General features: G+C 44.0%; 1 protein-coding gene across 1 annotated transcript; it reads right to left on the reverse strand.

The window, feature by feature from the left end:
* Window positions 1-1,714: 1,714 nt before the first annotated feature.
* On the reverse strand, window positions 1,715-18,752 carry engl (endoglin, like; the record flags this gene model as incomplete). The annotated part of the gene is made up of 15 exons (XM_083650039.1): window positions 1,715-1,743; window positions 1,800-1,901; window positions 2,226-2,370; window positions 2,722-3,303; window positions 3,768-4,043; window positions 4,193-4,273; window positions 6,038-6,193; window positions 7,082-7,218; window positions 7,454-7,658; window positions 8,353-8,497; window positions 9,322-9,493; window positions 10,195-10,369; window positions 10,596-10,733; window positions 13,083-13,252; window positions 18,641-18,752. 15 exons carry the CDS (start codon window positions 18,750-18,752, stop codon window positions 1,715-1,717), a joined length of 2,625 nt encoding a protein of 874 aa, XP_083506165.1.
* Between the last annotated feature and the right edge of the window lie 1,188 nt (window positions 18,753-19,940).

The following is a 19,940-nucleotide window of genomic DNA, read 5'->3' on the forward strand; positions in this document are numbered from 1 at the left end:
AGTCACTCTAAAACCAGGTTTAGATCCTGTATGAATCCAGATAACAGTCTCTCCATAAAACCAGTGGCTGCCAGTTTTGAAATGACTAATGATGGTGTCGAATGCTTTGCTGAATCAAACGTCTAACTTTTTCATTTTGAATCAAACGTCAAACTTTTTCATTTTGAATCAAACGTTAGATTTGTGCGGACCGTTGCTCATGTATATGTGTGTTTAATGAGCCGCTATGTACGCATTCACATTGTCTCAGTCAGTCCTTCAGGCCGCTCACATGGCTCTACAGCTATGAATGACACTCATTTGTAGAACTGCACAAACACTTGTGTGGCGTCGCACACACGGGCAAAGCACCTGTGCTCTCTCTCGTTCTCTCTCACTCACACACACACACACACACACACACACACACACACACACACACACACACACACACACTCACAAACCGGTTGCAACAACCACTGCCCCACTTCACCGTCAGTCTCAGATTTGCAGGAGGAAATCCTGAGAAAAAGATAAAAGGATAAGAATGTTTAGCCCTAAATACAACATAATATCTGAGCAATCTGCAGGTGCTTGCCCAATGCTAGTATCTTCTGCTGGAATTGTTGGCGCCTTTTCTTTAGCTTTGACATCCTGTTTACTCTGATCCTCCAGCTGTTGTGGCATGTAGCCTACAGCTCCACTCACCTAGGTAGACTACCATTTATTTTAACAAGGGGGATAGTAGGGGATATATAGATATTTGGATTCTGTCAAAATCACACTTCACACTACTTGTGTTTACAAAGTAGTTTACAGCTTTTAAAGCGAAACATTACAGGAGGCGGACAAAATGACAGAAACACTACATGAAAACAGAATTTTAATTTGCTTGTAAAAGAGATCTCATATCTCAATGGGACTTCCCACAAAGGTTAAACAAAACAAAATAAAATACAATAAAATACAATACAATACAATACAATACAAGAAAATACAAGAAAATACAAGAAATAAAATAAAATTGTTAGCAGTCCACCAGCTTTAAAAGAGGTCTGTCAATCATTACTTTTATATGTGAGTTTTCAAAGTAACATGAAACAACGAACAGAGATCCAAAGAGGCAGTGTATTTTGATGTTCAAATTGTAAAAAACGGCACAATTTGTTTATGTGTTAAGAAGAACACTGTGGAAAAGGCAGAGGCCTTACCTCTACACACAGCTGGTGGACTGATCCCTCAATGCAGAGGCCTTACCTCTACACACAGCTGGTGGACTGATCCATCAATGCAGGGGGATTCCACTTTCCACGACTCTGCTCTGTTTGGTGACTCCCTCTTCTAATTGATGGAGGTTGAGTGCCTTAAAACAATACAATCCCTTTCAAATGCAAAATGGTGTTTTGTTTTTTGTTGTTGTTTTTTAACTTCACTTAGATATTAGATATTTATTATTGCTCATTATGTGAATGTAACCGAGGTGAATCAGCACGGATTCCTGGTGAGTCCCAACTAGTAGCTAGTGGATTGGTTAAACTCACTCCCCAGTATAAAGGCATGTTAATCAGCTCCACCAAGGGAGCTAGCTCTCTTGGTGTTGCGGTTAACATGTCGGACTCCCAAGCCTTCATACCCCACCCTATTTATTTATGTCGATGATCCCACCCCTGGACAAGCCCTTAACATGTGTTGCTGCAAGTACCACCTACACAACGCCATTACATGAAGGACACAGTCAATGGGATGTATGCAGAAGAATTGGTGCTGGAGAAAAACAAGACATTTCCATCCCAGAGGGAGAGTACCGGTAATGTCATTACCTGTATGATTGTAGATGCACCACAGCGCCCCCATCAGGCTGACACCCATAACAAAGGCAGCAAAGACAATCCCCATCACTTGTCCTGTCTCCACCAGAGAGCCTTGAACACACACAGAACGTATGTGCAAGTAAGTGTGAGGGTAGGCGATACAGTCTCACACTGACAGAGATAAAGAAGTGTGGAATAACAGAAAACACGTGCAAATTCGCAATAGCTGCGACCATATATGCAAATCTATGAAATGCAGAATGGCAGGGGCAGCTCTATTCTGCCTCTGCCACCCTGCATTTTGAAAAGCCAACCTCCTAGGGTGAAAACGGTGCCCCCTAAAGGGCGGTGAACTTTTTGTGGACCAACCAACAACTGACCAACCGACAGAGTGACTTAAAGAGCTGCTGGTGACAGCTAATCAAAGAGACTCACTGCGGTGCCCTGGGCCTGGATCGTCCAGATCAGAGACACCGACTCTCCTGGGCCTCTGGTCAACAGGTGTCTTCAGTGGTTTGGTTGCCAGTGAACTGATGGGCCGGGTGACCACCATGGGCCTGGAGAGGTTTCTGATCTCACACTGACAGGGGGATATAGGAACAGTTAGGTTGGTTATACTGTACATACAGTGGTTCTCAAACGTTTTCCACATCAAGGAGCCCAAGGGTCCCAGGGTCCCAAGCAGTGTTTGCTTTTTCTTCTTCTTTTTTTTTTTACACCGAAAGTGTATGGTTCCATAGACTTTCGACCAAAATAGTTATACATTCTGTCATTCTGTTACTTATGGATGGAATTATAATGGAAATATATTCCCCTTTTTGCTGGGACCCCCTCAAGGACCCCTGGGGTTCCCCGGACCCCGCTTTGAGAACCACTAACGTATACTATTGTAACCCTAGCACAAGCCAAGCTCTCTGCAGTGCGTTTATACCTGCTGTGCAGGTGACTTGTATACGAGGGGAGGGATGGATAGCCCACCCTGACAGTCGTTTTCTGCTGTGTCATTGGAGGACCCGTCTCCTGTCGAGTCAGACACGCACAGACGGAGGCTGCAGTGGAGGAAGTGCACAGACTCGTTATAAACGGGTCGCAGGACGAAGCTAAACCTCAAGGACTGGATCTCCTCCCTGGCTCCCGTGCTCCTGCTCCTCTCCTCCCTCTTCACTTGGGCCTTTCTCCTTTTTGTCCCTCCTCTGTCTCGTATAGTTTCTCCTCTGGTGTCCTGTCTCCATGCTTGGCCTTTACTAAACAAGACACCTCTGCCAGTGTCGTCATGATCCTCCTTATCTCTGCCTTCTTCCTTCCCCTCTTTCTCCTCCTCCTGTTCACCATCGTCATCATCGCCCTCTTCCTCTTCTCCATCTTGGCTCATTTCACTGAGGGTCAGTGAGGGGTCCGTGGAGCAGCCATCCTTTATGATGGTCCAGAAAGGAGACTTTCTTGGATCAGACAGCGGAGAGACCACGCATGACCTCACCTCCACAACATCGCTGATGGGCGCTTTGCCTGAGACCTGCAATAGGAGATATAATGGAGCAATGATGGAGTAAAATAAATGAAGTTAAATTATTTGTAGTTTTTAGTTTTGAGCAAGATGATACAAATTGGATCAGATGCAAAGTAATGATGCACACTGAAGTTCATTGGGTATCTTTTTTCCTCGATAGCGATAACAGGATGCAGTGCGTAAACATATTATTTTGTGATGATAAAGATGTTTTGGTTTCAGAATCCACAAAAACTCAATACCATTAAGGCCTCGATCTTGAAGAAGTAGTTATGATAGTAGTTATGATCAAAATAGGAAATGAAGATAAGCAAACACAAAACAGTTTAACACACCAAAGAAAAAGACTGACCAATAAGCAAAGACCAAGAGAGACAGAGTGTGGCACTCAGAGACAGACATAAGACCAAAGACATGCCAGATGGGACTGCGCGCACACAAACACACACAGACCACACACACACACACACCTCAACATAGACGCGCTGGTCTGCGATGATGAAACAGGGCCCGGTCTGCCTCTGCTCATAGTCCTCAGTGACAAAGAGCTTGAGGATCAGAACCGGCCCGGGTCTGGGTGTGGGCAGGGGGATCAGAACAGGTCCAGGTCTGGGTGTGGGCAGGGGGCTCGGTGGTTCTGGATCCGGCCCGGGAGCCTGGAACTCCCACGGGATCGGCCCTGTCTGAGGAGCGCCGGCATCATCAGTAGAGCTGAGAGCAGTGGGGACCGCAGCCAGACAGCTGAACTAAGAAGGAAAAAAGTGGAGATGAGAGACAGAGAATATTGTATGGAGATTGAAGATTTTAATGAGAAGATTTATTGTACCAAAATGTTACACAATAAAGATAGACACATACATGCTTGCACACAAATATATACACACAGATAGCTCACATGTATGCTGAATGGACCTGGCTTTTTCTCTGTCTCATTGACTGGCAGAAGTGTCTGAGGCTGGTCTCGCCATAACAACACCTGGCCAGAGACAATGGCAGAGAGGACAACACAATATATGGGTTTATTCACACACAGGTCACATCCTGTATAGTTAAATGACAATGGCAAATCACTGGATAGGCTAAGTAAAAAGCAGGTCATTACTCAACTCAATCAACAACAACCGATGTTTTGGCTCTGCTCTTCTCCCTCCATCCTTACTCCACACGTCCTGTCTCCAAACCCTGCCTACCCCCCCTCTGTGACACCACCCTGCCTACCCCCCTCTGTGACACCACCCTGCCTACCCCCCCTCTGTGACAGCACCCTGCCTACCCCCCCTCTGTTACAGCACCCTGCCTACCCCCCTCTGTGACCCCACCCTGCCTACCCCCCTCTGTGACAGCACCCTGCCTACCCCCCCTCTGTGACACCACCCTGCCTACCCCCCCTCTGTGACAGCACCCTGCCTACCCCCCTCTGTGACAGCACCCTGCCTACCCCCCCTCTGTTACAGCACCCTGCCTACCCCACTCTGTGACCCCACCCTGCCACCCTGCCTACCCCCCTCTGTGACAGCACCCTGCCTACCCCACCCTGTGACCCCACCCTGCCTACCTCCCTCTGTGACAGCACCCTGCCTACCCCCCTCTGTGACAGCACCTTGCCTACCCCCCTCTGTGACAGCACCTTGCCCACCCCCCCTCTGTGACAGCACCCTGCCTACCCCCCTCTGTGACAGCACCTTGCCTACCCCCCCTCTGTGACAGCACCCTGCCTACCCCCCCTCTGTGACACCACCCTGCCTACCTCCCTCTGTGACACCACCCTGCCTACCCCCCTCTGTGACACCACCCTGCCTACCCCCCTCTGTGACAGCACCCTGCCTACCCCCCCCCCCCCCCCCCTCTGTGACAGCACCTTGTTAATACTTTAGACTGCAGCACAGCAGTGTTATGGAGCACAGTGACCTGCACCTGGGTCAGCACCACTTACAGATCTCACAGCAGAAATCATCCACTTAGCAAAATCTCAAATGAACATTACGCACCTCAGCTACTGGCAAAAACACATTGAATGACACACTGATGTGCTCTTCCCCTTTCAGCCCCATAGCGTGACAACGCCCTCTGGTACCAATCTCTCTCTCTATTCATTCATGTCTAAATGTGTCTGAAGTCCCAACTGTTACTGCTGTCTCCATCCTACTGATAGACTTTGACCTTCTCATCGACTGTATTTCAGATGTTTCCCCTGCTTCAGCTTATCATTGTATACCTTCTCTTCTCTTCGCTTCAGGCTTTTTGCCCTCTCGGTTCTCTTTCTCCTGCATTCATCTCATCTCTCTAATTTGCTCTGTTTGTGTTGCCAGTCCATTTTTGGGGGGTTGTTCTATTTTCTTTTCAGAAACAGAAATGAAAAACCAACTGTGATTTGATTTTCATTTCAAAATCCACAAATGAAGAGTGGAAATAGAAGCCAATTATTAGTCTGTCCCTCTAACCTACAGTATGTGAAAGCCTTGCTCTATTTTCCTTCCCTTATCTGTCTCTCTCCACACGGTGCAATTTTTTGTGTGTGGCTGTGGCACACGTTGTTGTTGTTGTTGTTGTTGTTGTTGATGATGATGATGACACACACTTTCTAATCTCCCACAACTCCATTCATCAACATTTATCATATAATGATATTCAATAAATTACATTTAATATGTTATTGAATATATTACACAAAATTATACTACATAGTTTTGGGATTCTCGATAAATCTTTCATACATTTCCTTCTAAAGCGCATGTCTCACCATGTTTTTGTACTGGACCCCTCTGGGCCGTCCCATGAGCAGACCCTCAGTCTCACAGGAAATGACCGGGAATACCAACAGGAAATGGCTCCCATTGGACTGAGCCTGGCACTTAGGATCCCGCAGAGTCACGGCAGCCACTGGGACAGACATGGACTGAGTGAAGGAGAGAGTGGATTTAGAGACCACATAACCTCCCACATGGCCACATCAAGCATTTTTCTACAGGATTGGAATCTTTTTCCTTTTCTTCTTCTGGTATTTCTCCCATTTTCTCCCCAATTGTACTTGGCCAATTTCCCCTGCTGTCCCGGTCATTGCACCACCCCCTCTGCCGATCTGGGGAGAGTTGTAGACTAGCACATGCCCCCCCGATACATGTGCAGTCGCCAGCTAGCGACCAGGACTCATACCCCAACAGTTTCCCACCCACAGACACAGACCATTGTGTGTAGCGTCTGATCAAGCCAGAGGTGTCGCTGCCGGGCGGGAATTGAAGCAGGGTCTCCACGGTCGCGGTGGTAGGCGAGTGCTTTTACCTCTACACTACCCAGATGCCCCAGCGTTAGAATCCTTGTTTAATATAAAATTACAGAAACATAATGTACCATACAGTTAATCAAACAGTCGAATTGCCCTTATTCCAGCGGCTGCCATTTTAAACACTTTTGGTGGGAAGACTGGACTCAGAAGATTGGCACATAGCCTAATAAAAGCGTGCTCAGATAGATGTCGAAAATTGTCAAGCATTTGACAACTGCTGGAATTTAGCTACCTAGGCTAGATTCTGGTAGGTTAGGCCAAATGTTTTCAAATATGAACTGATATATCTCTGTATTTTAGAGATCCATCCATTTGTTTCTAATCCATTTTTGAAATGATAAATGTTGTGTCCAGTTAGAGTCAGTCAGTCAGTCAGTCAGTCAGTCAGTCAGTCAGTCTTTCTTTCTTTCTTTCTTTCTTTCTTTCTTTCTTTCTTTCTTTCTTTCTACCTACAGACACATCACATACACAGTGTCACATCAAATACTCAGGCATTAGGACCTGGAGCATGCGTGTGTCCACCGCCACGCTGAGGCGTCCATCGTCACACTGCACTGTGAAGGCCTCTCCTCCACTCAGCCACTGCCTCAGCATGCGCTCCTCAGCCCACGGAGGCCTCGCTACCAGAGAACTCATTGCTGGAACCACCTCTATGGAGATATAATACAGTATATAGGCCCATTTATAGCCTACCTCTATGCATTAACATTCAACATAAAGTGGTGGAAGTGTTCTGTTTTCATTTGATTCTTGATCTACAAGAAGTAAAGAGAACATTCTCCGATACGATGAAGCTGAAGAAGTGAACGAGAAACTACAAATGAAACTGAAACATTCAGTTCACTCACACAGTGATGGAAACAAGAGACACACAGCGGTCCTGACCTGTCCCGCCCCCTGCCAGCTGGATCACAAAGCGATTGGCCAGGTCAGCCTCAGTGTATGAGGTCACCTTGGGGAAGCCGCTCTCATTGGCCCAGACAAGAAGATCAGGGACGGTGGACAGATCAGAACAAAGGATGCTGGACAGGGTCAGGTCAGGCTCTGGTGGGTAGGGTGGAGATACACTGTTGGAAGACTACAGAGAGAGAGATACAGACAGTCGGACAGAAAGAGAAACAGACAGAAGACATGGGATAGGTAATCCTAATACTGAGATAAAGACAAAAGTGGATAAGAAAACATAAAGCAATATTTAGTGTCCGCCAAACTCTGGTAGGATATCCAATGAGGTCACATGGGAGGCTTATAACAGAACAACAAAGGTCGGAGGAGAAGAATCATAAGGAAAGTTCATAATATGACGTGTATCAAAATAGTGTTCGATAGGTGACTGTATTTAAAGACAATGTGTCATATCCTAGAAACCAGTGGTTGTGAGATAGTCCTATTAGGACATTTGTCATTGATTAGGATTAATCAATGACAAATGCCCATTAGTGTCCAAGTGATGTCCTAAAATGGCATAGTTAGTTGAGCAGCCAAAAAGCCCCAAAGCATTAATTTTATAATGAAATTAAATGGGGAAAAGCATGCATGCAAATCTTAGCATTTGTGAAGTTGTTTCCAGCAAACGTTTGGTATTTTTACTTTTTATGATAAAGGACTAAAACGATTAAGTGATTATCAATATATTATAACCTACAAATTTTCTGCCTATCAACTAATTGACAAATCATTTCTGCACTATGAGATACATAGATGAAACATGTAGATACAAAATAGACTCCCAAACTAGTATCTGGCAAAGGAAACAGAGATGTGGTCCTTACATGAACAGAGACGTGACCCCGCAGACCACGAGCAGTAACGGCCCAGTTGACCTGCACTGCACTGCTGAGGATCAGCACTACCTTGTGTTTCCCCAAGTTGGCCACCGGGGGCACCAGAGACACAGTCACCTCTACTTGCAGAGAGCTGAAAGGGATAGAGATATACACACACAGAGAACCACATTTATCTCTGCCCTCCATCTTTAACCACATCTCCATTCTTCTATGGTCACATGATGCTGTATTACACATCTGTCAATTATGCCTCTCCATTTTTAAAGCAGTATTCTGCATGGTTTTAACATGGGGGATATTTGGCACTTGACCGCCATGAAAACCCAAATATAAACTACGGTACTCACCAAGATGGGACGCAGCTGGACGAGTTTGCAGTGTTCTATTTACGTTCCATTCATTTGAATGAAGCCATGAAAATATCCTGAAGACTGACATTTAACTTATTGGTGGACATGACAACAGACAACATAATCCTGTTACTGTGATTTTCAATTGACTGTGGGTCCAACGTTTTAAACATAATGTTTTACATATAGCATTTTTATTGATAGAAGAGAACATATACCCATTAGGAGAGATAGTTCTGTTTGAGACACAGATCTACTTTTATTTTCAAATAAATGTTTATATATTCTGATTTTCACAGTGGTCACGTGCCAAATAACACCCATTTAAAACTAAGCAGAATATTGATTTAAGACGGTTGATCTTTGCACTTCTATGCTTATTCTTTCCTTAGTGTGTTTCTGTTTAGTTTGCATACACTAGCCTAAATCTTGAGTGAGTTCCTCTCTTGTCCTGTAGGCTACCCCAGTGTCGCAGTCCTGTATTATATAACTGTCATATTCTTTCTGCACCTGTTGTACTCTGCAATTCTGATTCTGACAAAGTAGCCGACATAAGAATTCAATGGTGAGAGAAGTTGTTGTAGTCCAGAAGACTGCGTCTCACCCACAGAGCCCAGAGCCAGCTGAGAGGAGGTGGATCACGTGCACCTCCGTGTCGTTCCCACCTGCCACTGAGCGGCTGCAGCCCTGCACGGCCCGTGGCTGCAGGTCAGAGGTCATGTAGTTGTGAGAGAGGAACAGAGACTGCAGGTGGCACTTAACAGGCAGGGACGGATCTGTAATATTGGAGACAGAGCAAATTCATATTTATAAGCCCAAATCTTTCTTTTGTCCGCATTGTTGTGTTGAGAGGAGAGAAATGAGTAATATCACAGTGAACTTTAACCCACATATAGGCCACTAATACAAAGCATATTTTTCCAGGTATAGGTCGCTATAGGCCTATATATGCAAATATGTTACTACTATATTATGACTGTTTCTTTTTTTTACTTCTGACATGCAATGCCCTTCATCCAACAGAAACATTTTGTCAGAAACACATCTCTCAAAACAATGTCTTTAACAGCTTGGATCAAAGTTCTTCTGCCAGACCGTCTAACCCAGTACTTCTCAACATAGGGTGCGGGGACCACCACGGGTCCTTGGGGGGGGGGGGGGGGGTTCCAGGGGGTCCCCAGCAAATTGATGAAGTCTTAAACATCACCATTATTTCTTTTACAAGAAGTTACTGTAACACAATTATAATGTAGAAGAATGACTATTTTGATCATAGCGTCTCTGTTATCTAATCGATCATTATTATCATCAAATGGGGTCTGTGGCCCTAACGTGGACAAAATGAGGGGTCCTTGAACTATCGACCTTGGGCTTTTCCCTACATGATAATGATTTCTCATCACTACGAGGGTTGAATTTCCTTACAGTCTAAATGTAATTGGTCATCACTTTGAGGACTGGCTCCTAGGTGGCTCACCCTCTCCCAGGCGGATGTAGACCCGGTTGGCGCGGGTTGAGTGTGTCAGAGAGGACAGGCTGCCGTGATGCCTCACAGCCCAGCGGAGCAGCGCTCCAGCACGGAACGGCAGCGAGTGTAGCAGCTGTACCCGCAGAGGCCGGTGGCCAGACTGTACGGTGGAGTTAGAGGACAACTAGGAGAGAGGAGGGAGATGACTTCTAGTCTAGTCTCATAAAAACCACACCCAGAAAATGGATACACTTCAGGTTACAGATTCTGTATTGCCAGAAAGTCTGTATTCACCTGTTAGGGTTCCCACGGGTCCTTGAAATCTTTGAAATTAGGCCTGGAAAGTCCCTGAATTTGATGTTTAATAAGGTGTGGGAACCCTGACCTCTGACCTGTTCTATTTTTGTTACCTGCACCAGCACTGGGAGGTCTGGTGGCAGTCTCTCTGTCTGCAGGGACCAGTGCAGCGGGAGCTGGGAGCTGAGCAGCAGGATGAGCGCTCTGCCAGGCCAAGGGGACAGAGACAGAGGCTTCAACACCACCCGCACCTGTACAGAGAGGAAGGCAGGGCGAGAGGAGGTCAGCACCACCCGCACCTGGACAGAGAGGAAGGCAGGGCGAGAGGAGGTCAGCACCACCCGCACCTGTACAGAGAGGAAGGCAGGGCGAGAGAAGGTCAGCACCACCCGCACCTGTACAGAGAGGAAGGCAGGGCGAGAGAAGGTCAGCACCACCCGCACCTGTACAGAGAGGAAGGCAGGGCGAGAGAAGGTCAGCACCACCCGCACCTGTACAGAGAGGAAGGCAGGGCGAGAGGAGGTCAGCACCACCCGCACCTGGACAGAGAGGAAGTATACATATGTATGCATATGTATGTGATACAGCTAGAGTGTGCTACATCAATTCTGGATCGATCAGTTGCAGATTAATGGTGTCCATATAGCTAATATACGGTTGCCATATGTTCGTGAACTGATTGCATCTATTTCTCAAAACACGACTCTTCTCGTCCCTGGCACCTCAATGGTGGAATGAGCTTCCACCTTCAGTCAGGACGGCTAAATCACTGCCGATCTTTCGGAAAAGACTAAAGACACACCTTTTCATGCTCCATCTGGGCCCTTCTTGAACTAACTTCTTTCTCTCTCTCAAAATAAATAAATAAATAAATAAATAAATAACTTAAAACTTTACCACTATTCCTTCAGATGTTGTAGTTGTCATAGACTGTGTTGCATAGTTGATTGCTCTATTGCTGACAAAAATGTGTTATTGTAAGTCGCTTTGGATAAAAGCGTCTGCCAAATGACGTAATGTAATGTAATGTAATGTGACATATTTCTTCTTGGATTTTCTGTTGACAAAGTGTGCATTTCTGTAGGTGGCGCTCTTTTCTTTGTCTGTTCACTCATGGTGGCTGTTGCTGCTCATGCTCCCTACAGCAGTGGTTCCCAACCTTTTTTGTCTTATGTACCCCTTGAGGTGTTTTTCCATGCCAACAGTACCCCCTCACTCATGCGTGTTCATGATTCGCCTAAATTTGTTCTATAACTTTTATAGTGGGGGGGGGGGAGTGTATCCAATTTTGGAGATTGTTATATCTCGATTCTTGGGGTTCCTAGGAAGTAAAATAAGATGTCTCCATCCCCCCCTGTTGGCTTTAGTAAACGTAGGTCAAATTCAGAAATGTGTTTTGGCCTCAAATCTGCTAGTAGTGCCTTGGGGTTTCATCCCGAAAAAGCACAGACATAAGACAAAGTAGCCTGTATACACAATGAATGGATTCAGCTAACGCTAGATAATATATTGTGAACAATTCTAGCCTGATGACTGATGACCCTGAGAGTTAGTCCCCCCTGGTCTGGAACACAGTGGTCTGGAACACACTCAAATGCATCATAAATCACTGATGATATCAACAAGCTCTGGTTCCAACATCAGCCCGAGGACACCAGATGACCGGCCCGGACCTGTCCATGACCGTCTGGACAAGGCAGGAAAAGGATGTCCTTTGACTGAAGGACGTGATCAGGTCATCCTTGAATCCTATAATGCTGACAGAAAGCCTTCAGGGCTAGGCCATGCACCAAAATAAATTATAATCACCAATCTTTCCATGTATCCCCTGCAAGCTGCTCAAGTACGCCTAGGGGTACGCTGTGTACTCCTGGCAGGGAATCACTGACCTACAGTATACCCAGCTAGCAAACAAACTGCTGATGCCAGAAATGTAGATGGCACCCAGATGATCTCAACGCGTGATTTCTAACCCCACATAGGATAAGCAATAACCACGCCCTGTGGCGCTGGGATTGGCCAGGAGCATTGAAGCTTGGGACTAAAGCGCCTGGGGTTTTTCATCTTTTAAAATAAAGATGTTTAAAAAACTATTGCTTGTTACATTTTCTCTGGGTAAGAATTGAGCTTGAAATTAACGATATGATCATAGATTGGATAGATACATTATATTAGGCTATATGAGCTATGAACGTGAACACAACACTGTTTATATTATTGCATGTTTTAGTAAGATTGTGTACATTGTGTAGATTACAATTATTAAACTTATTATTATTATTATTATTATTACTATGCTAAGGAAGGTAGGTGACCATAATTCATTTCAATGTCCACTCTCAATGTCCGCTCTCGAAATCGCTGTCCGTTCTCAAGAGCTATTCAGTTGGTTCATGAAATCGCTGGGCTGCGTGCCCTCCAGTGTTGCTCCTGGCCAATCCCGGCGCCACAGGGCGTGGTTATTGCTTATCCTATGTGGGGTTAGAAATCACGCGATCTCAACTGGTTTCATCATGGATGATCTCATCCTGTCACAAGCCCACAGTCTCACTCCCACTTGTCTTGAAGTTGTTGTCTAACTCTTTGGAGGTGCTCTTTACCTGGTTGTCTGGGCTGTGCGTTGCTCGCCCCACTGCAATGACATGGGTCTCCTTGTTTCCGCTCTCTCTGGCAGCACAGCCCGGACCTGCCTTGAACCTCTCCAGCAGACCCTGAACAGGGTGTCGCGCTCCCACCGGAGACACGGGGCACTGCACCTCTTCACTTTGAGCTGAGGAGGGGCAGCAGGTGGAAAGACAGGCATACTGAGGGAAATCAGAAAAATCAAGTTGCCCCGGTGGTTGGTGTTGATAAAATAAGTATCACAAACGTGCAAAAAATAGTCGAAATTAGAAATGTAATAAAAGCCAAATAAATGTAATATGTCAGAAGACAGGGAGTAGAGGCAGAGGGGGCGCAACAATATCTATCCCTATCTTAAAGTAGAAAGAATATAACAAAAATCAATGTTGAGAGAACAGTGCCAGGTCTCACAAGCCTTCTTGTCTTTGCTTGTCTGTCTGTGTTTACTGTCTCCCTCTCCTCTGTCCTCGCTCTTCCTCTCCATGGTGTGTGGGTGTGACACAATAGACAGTCTGATCGTTGCATGCTGTGCCTAAATCCCATCCAGAGGAGGCCAAGGTGAACATGTTTGCCAAATTCCCAGATGAACTTTGAAAGCCCTTATGTGTGTGTGTGTGTGTGTGTGTGTGTGTGTGTGTGTGTGTGTGTGTGTGTGTGTATATATATATATATATATATATATATATATATATATATATATATTGTATATGTATGCGTAATGCGATTTGAGCATTTGACAGACCTTTGACAGAAATGCTTGAACAGAGAAAATGTCACATTTGAATATCTCCACCACACATAGTCCTCTTGTTAATTTAGATAAATGGGAAAGTCCTTACTTTTCCCGAGCAGAAGAAGACAGAAAACGGTCCATCCAGTCCCAGACAGTAACAGCATCACGACTGTTGCACGTATGGCTACACACATAAAGACATACATTATGTAATAAGCTAGACAAGTGTTGTGTTTCTTAACTATTTTAGACAGATTAGGGATCAGATGCACAAATGAAATGTCAACAAACTTCAGTCTGCAATCATTCATCGCCTCATGTTTCCTCTTACCATTCTTGTCTAGGAATCAATTTGGAATCATTATCGTCTCTCAGGTTTTTCATTTCAACTTACATGAATATCAGTAGCCTGTCTGTAGTCTTCTTGTCATAAAAAAAGATGGCACAATCCCTCTAAAATCACCAGCCAAAACCAAATTTAGAAAAACAGAATGTAGGCCTATAACCCTTGTAATAGAGTTATGCAATGTTTTCAGGGAAAAAGGATGGTGAGTAACGTCTCAGCCTTGTGAACTGTCTGGTTGTAAGAATGTGTGTCAGTTGGAAAAGGGGCAGTCAATTATAATAGGCATTCTCTTTTAGCTATTGTGGCTTTTGCTTTGGCTCTGTTTTTCCACTTTTATTTTAACTCTATTATATTATCAATATTGAGCAATAGCAAATCTGTTATGTAACAGACGTGCGAACAATAAAGATGTGGGGTGGTCACCAGCAACATTGTTGTGAGATTCAGGGAAGCATGAACCATGAGAAACATAATAAATCAGATTAAAATAAGATCTGCAAATGTCTCTCCAAAGCATAGCTTATTCTAATATGTTAATTAGCCCGCTAATTAATTACTAGAGAGAGAAAGAGAGAGATAGCAGGTCCCCAAATATTGCAATATATGCAACAGTTTAAGAAACAGAATACAACAATCCTGCTGTGTTTTCTGCACAAGTCGAACAAACTGCTAAATCAAATTACCACTAATTTCAATATAATATAATAATTTCCCTACTTAAAAATAGTGACCTTATTATTTCCTTATATATATATATTTTAATATCCTATAGGGCCTATAGCTGTGATGTTTCTAAACTCTCTAAAAGGGATTATTATAGGATTATTACTATATCTCTATTCTCCAATCTAAACATCAAAGTAAAAGTTGAACTCACCTGTGGCGCAGCTTGGACACCGAAGGACAGACGTGCTGATCCAGCTGTTGCTTCAGACTTCACTGGACAGACAGGCTGTATATCCACCACAACTAAACACACGCCCACTCATTTCCTAAACACACACGCACCCTCTCACACACACGCTCTAACTTGGACCAGGCAACAACAAAAAGTCAAATCTCAGCCGCGTGTGCTTTACGCAGCTGACGTGCGGGTTGTGAGGAATATGCCTCAGGGCAAATTCATTTTATAGCTCCAGTGGATCCTCAGGGAAAGTCGTAGTAAATAAACACAATTAAAGGGCTTTTCTGGGAGGGGCCGCGGCATGGTGTGACAGAGTGGAGAGAGGGATGGCGAGGAGACGAATAAAAGGCTTTGGAAACGTACATGGCAACAGGAAGAAGGGCTGGAGCGAGAGGAGGGGAGGTGGGAGGGGGAGAGGGAGAGGAAGGCCGGCCCTCAGAGGCTTGACTGGCAGGTGAAATGTTTTGGAGATGCTGGCTGCACCCAGGCCCGGATTAACACAGTGTGGTGCCCCTGGGTGACCACACTTGAACTCCCCCCTTCCCCCCGCCCCTCCCTCCACGTTACACATAAAACAAATAAGTTAAATGTATGGCAATGAAGACCTGCATATCTACATGAACTTACTGTATTGAAGTACAGGCTCAACAACACACAGAAACATGTAAAACTATAGGACGAATCAGCGTGATGTCACTTGTCACCCAGAAATGCGGAACACCGCAGAAACTATACATCACATCGCTTATATGTTGACATTCTGAGTGAGAGCAGAATTAGCTCAAGAGTTTTATGCATGTCGTGTTTTAAGTTGTGTGAACTGTCGCAGTTTTAAAAATGTAAACAGGGTCAGTCGGCTAGAGTCAGACACTCAAGCGTCCCAAAGCTCACGCTCCATAGGGTCCCATTGCCGTTGCCACCCAGTGACGTGGTTTGTTTACCAAAATGCTGCTCGACTGATCCCTCATATACTAAGTAAAACAATAGGTCATTTTATACAGCAGGACCGGTTTTACCCTGCTATATTAGAGTGGGCTGGTAGAAATAATAGGTGGGCAACTTGGGCGGTATACAGGTAGCCCAGAGGTTAGAGAAGTGGACTAGTAGCCCGAAGGTTGCTGGTTCGGGGATGGGAATTAATAAAGTAGTTTCTAATAACAACCTTTTCTCTTTCTCAGTCCCTCTACTGTAGGCTACATTTCAGAATCAGAATCAGAATCAGAAAGACTTTAATGATCCTCGGGGGGAAATTGGGACAAGTTACAGTAGCTCGCTCACAGAACACACATAGCATAAAATAAACAGTAGTAAATGCGATATTAAGCAAAATAAGCAGAATAAGAACACAACATAGCATAGAATAACAGTAGGCCTAGTAAATGCGATAGAAGCAAAAATAAGTAGAATATGTCTAAGTAAGCAAAATAGTGAGTAAGTATACATTCCGTGCCAATTATCATTATTGCACCCTGGACTTATATTAAGTCGGCTTGCCCTATACGTTACACGTGGCTCAGCCAGGCACAGTTAACCTATCGGCTGGCTCAGTCTCAGACTGAGCGTCTCCGAGGTGCTCTTTTAAGAGAGGCAAAATAGACCAATGGCCACAGGCAGGAATGATTTGATTTGATTTCAACATATTTACCTACATAGCTCATACTTCAAAATCCAACATCAATTCTCATTTGGTCAAATTGCCTCTTAATTTCCAATGGAAATGTATTAGCACTGAGACTGAAGAGAGACGCAATTTCAGTCATTGCTTCCATTTTATGCTACCAGATTCACTTAATTGGATTTAAATTAGATTTTATTATTGGCCCTTACCAAACTGTTGCATCAATCATTTGTCCATTTATTCATTAATTTTCTTTACCTGATTATTCCTGTTTATGGTCACATCTGGAGCCTATCCCAGGCAAGCATGCAATGGGGAGAGTTCATCCAGTTCAGACTTCTTCATATTAGACCCATTGCTTTTTGTTTTTTCCCTTCTTTTAACCGTTTTGACCAAGCCAAGCCAAGCCAAGCCAAGCCAAGCCAAGCCAAGCCAAGCCAAGCCATGATTTTCTGCTATCATTCACATTTCATTGGCACTAAAAGTGTAATCCCAATTTAATAACAACTTTTTCTCTTCCCCTCTGTTGTTGCCTGTATAGTCTGTGATGCTTCGTTCACTTTAGCGTCTCGGAATATTTCCATGCTCATTACCTGGCAAGAACACAAGTACAGACCTATTTTAGTATTGTGAGTAAGGCTAAGTTGACATTAGTTGCAGATAATTTCCATTACAAATACATACCAAATATATAATTGTACCGTTTGATTTAGATGACGTCCACCATGTTAAGTTTAGGCATGAGGGAAGTTTTCAAATCCTATGACATCTTCTATTGTCCAGGACAATAGAGCTTGTGTAAGTCATGGAGTGATGTATAATGTTCAGCTTACAAATGATTTGGAGCAGCTCTACACCTGGAGTTATGTTGGCTGTTAACATGGATTTACATTAGGGCTGGGCGATATCAATTTCATAAGGATTTTTCTCAATATCAATACTATTATATCATGATATGGATGTATGCAAAATGAAGTTAAATAATCAAATAGTGTTCATCTCATTGAACCGAATGGTAATGTTAGGTGTGATGTCAAACAAAAGAGTAATATTCAAATAATATTCCTACCTCATTTGACGAGAGTTTAAGTAAAATCTGCTCGTCATCAATTTAGACAGCAGATATGTCAGATATTAAAAGATCTTCATACCATCACAATATAATTCCACTGAAAGACGATAAACTATAACATTGAATTATCGCTCAGCCTTAATTTACATAGTTTTACATTGATATTGATGTTATCATTCTTTGTTTGAAAGCTTCAGTTACCTCAGTATCTGTCCAGCAATATCAGGTAGGCTATGCCATGTGTTTTCAGCAGACTGCCATAAAATTGATGGAGTAAAACCGTGCAATTAAGCCAGCTTTCTCCTCTAAAAGGTTTGGTGCGAATGTCCACAAATAACTTTTGGTCGATTGCTTGGTACAGATGGTTTTTCACGTAATGGTCACTCCTCCACTTTAATATATTCTTTTTCTTTTCTGTCCATAGCAAACACTGGGACAGGAAGTGAGCTGGGGTTCAATTTAGAATGTTTTTGTTGTCAAGTTAAAACCATCTATAAAAGTGCAGACAGGAAACTACACAACTTGTGCACGACGACATCACTTTTGTTGTTTGTATTAGATGCTGTATTTTGTGTGTGTGTGCGTGCGTGCGTGTCTGTCTGGCAGTGTGTTTGTGTGTGCTGTGTCTGTTTTCAGGGAGTCTGGCAAGCGAGACTAGTTTTCTTTTCAGTAACCCTAATAATTCCAAGAATAGCTTTGATGGTGACCACTTCATTATCCTGAAGTGGTCACCATAACAGGCGAGTCCCAGCCTCAGTCCTCCTGCCCTATCCATTCATCCACCCCCTCATTACTCAGAGCTGGAAAGTAATGGACAAAACAACAAGCAAGACCTCATAGTTGGTCCATTCCACCTCTCTTACCTGCAGAATCCATTGACGTGTTTGTGAGTGCAGAGAAGTGATGTGAAGGCCAGCTGGAGCAGGGCAGGACACTCTTCAGACTCAACTGTGTCCTGCAGTTGATGAAGTTCATCTCTATTACTATGTAAAGAAACTTATATACTGCACAAGTTGAACCATAAACATCTTTCTGGCTAAGTTGGTATCTACTGTACAGACAATGTTGTCTCTAGGGTCTAGTTTATTCAAGCAAGAGAACATTTCTTGGAAGACCATGAGAAAGAAAAATAGTGTGAGATTTTGACCTGCAAACGCAACATAATTTCATCATGCGACACTGCCTCTCCAATTCATAGTATTCCCATGATGTCACATGCATTTCCTACCAATATGGCACTTTACACCAGCTCATTGGCTGTGTCATTTGATTGTAATCACCTGTTAATTGATTACAATTACCTGTTATTTCTCTACCAATATGGCCATGAGGTGATGTAACAGAATATCCATAGGCCTTTTTTTACAGCAGCCATTTTGCATCTAAAAGGCAGGAAGTAGCACAGGCAAACCAAAACATTAATTAGGGTTTCCAAATTCCAGTACATTTATGTGTTCCAGTGCCGCATGGGGGCCTAATTAGTGAGTTGGTTGCACCTGTGTTTACCTTGCCTTTTAGACACAAAATGGCGGCTGTGAAACAGGCCCATAGTCTCACATCCTCCTACCTGAATAATAGCAGTAAAGTACGTATAATAGCACAACAATATCATATTAGTCTGGAAAGAGCTTTTCACTCATACCTCTGTTCTGTGAAATGACGCCATTTTATTTTGATCTTCTCACACACAAGGAGCTGCTAATGGCTGGGACAGTGTGCTACAGGCTGGAGAGGAGATACTGCAAACTTCTGTTACACAGATTAAGATCTCAATTTACACTCATATGCACCTACTCATACATCTCTGTGTAATGTACGCACAGAGAATGCATCAACCAACAAATCAGGCCGGGTAAAGGCAGGGTAAACAGAGGTGCAAGCAAAACGCTAAATTAATGAGGTTTTCCACCTTGATTGGAAGTTGGAAACCCTCATTACTGTTTTGCTTGCACCTGTTTACCCTGCCTTTTTCGACACAAAATGGCCCCCGTGAAAAGGGTCTATTATGCACTGCGATTGTTTTGAGGGGTGGCAGCAGTGCATCCAGACAAATGTATGTATTATCAACAGCTTAGTTGTTTAAGAGAGGGAAAAAGACAGTATCGAATGGGTATCGGCATCGGCAGATACTCAAGGTTGTGTATCAACATTGGTATCGGACAT

Source organism: Poromitra crassiceps, assembly GCF_964638095.1.
Source record: "Poromitra crassiceps genome assembly, chromosome: 13".
Taxonomy (NCBI): Eukaryota; Metazoa; Chordata; class Actinopteri; order Beryciformes; family Melamphaidae; genus Poromitra; species Poromitra crassiceps.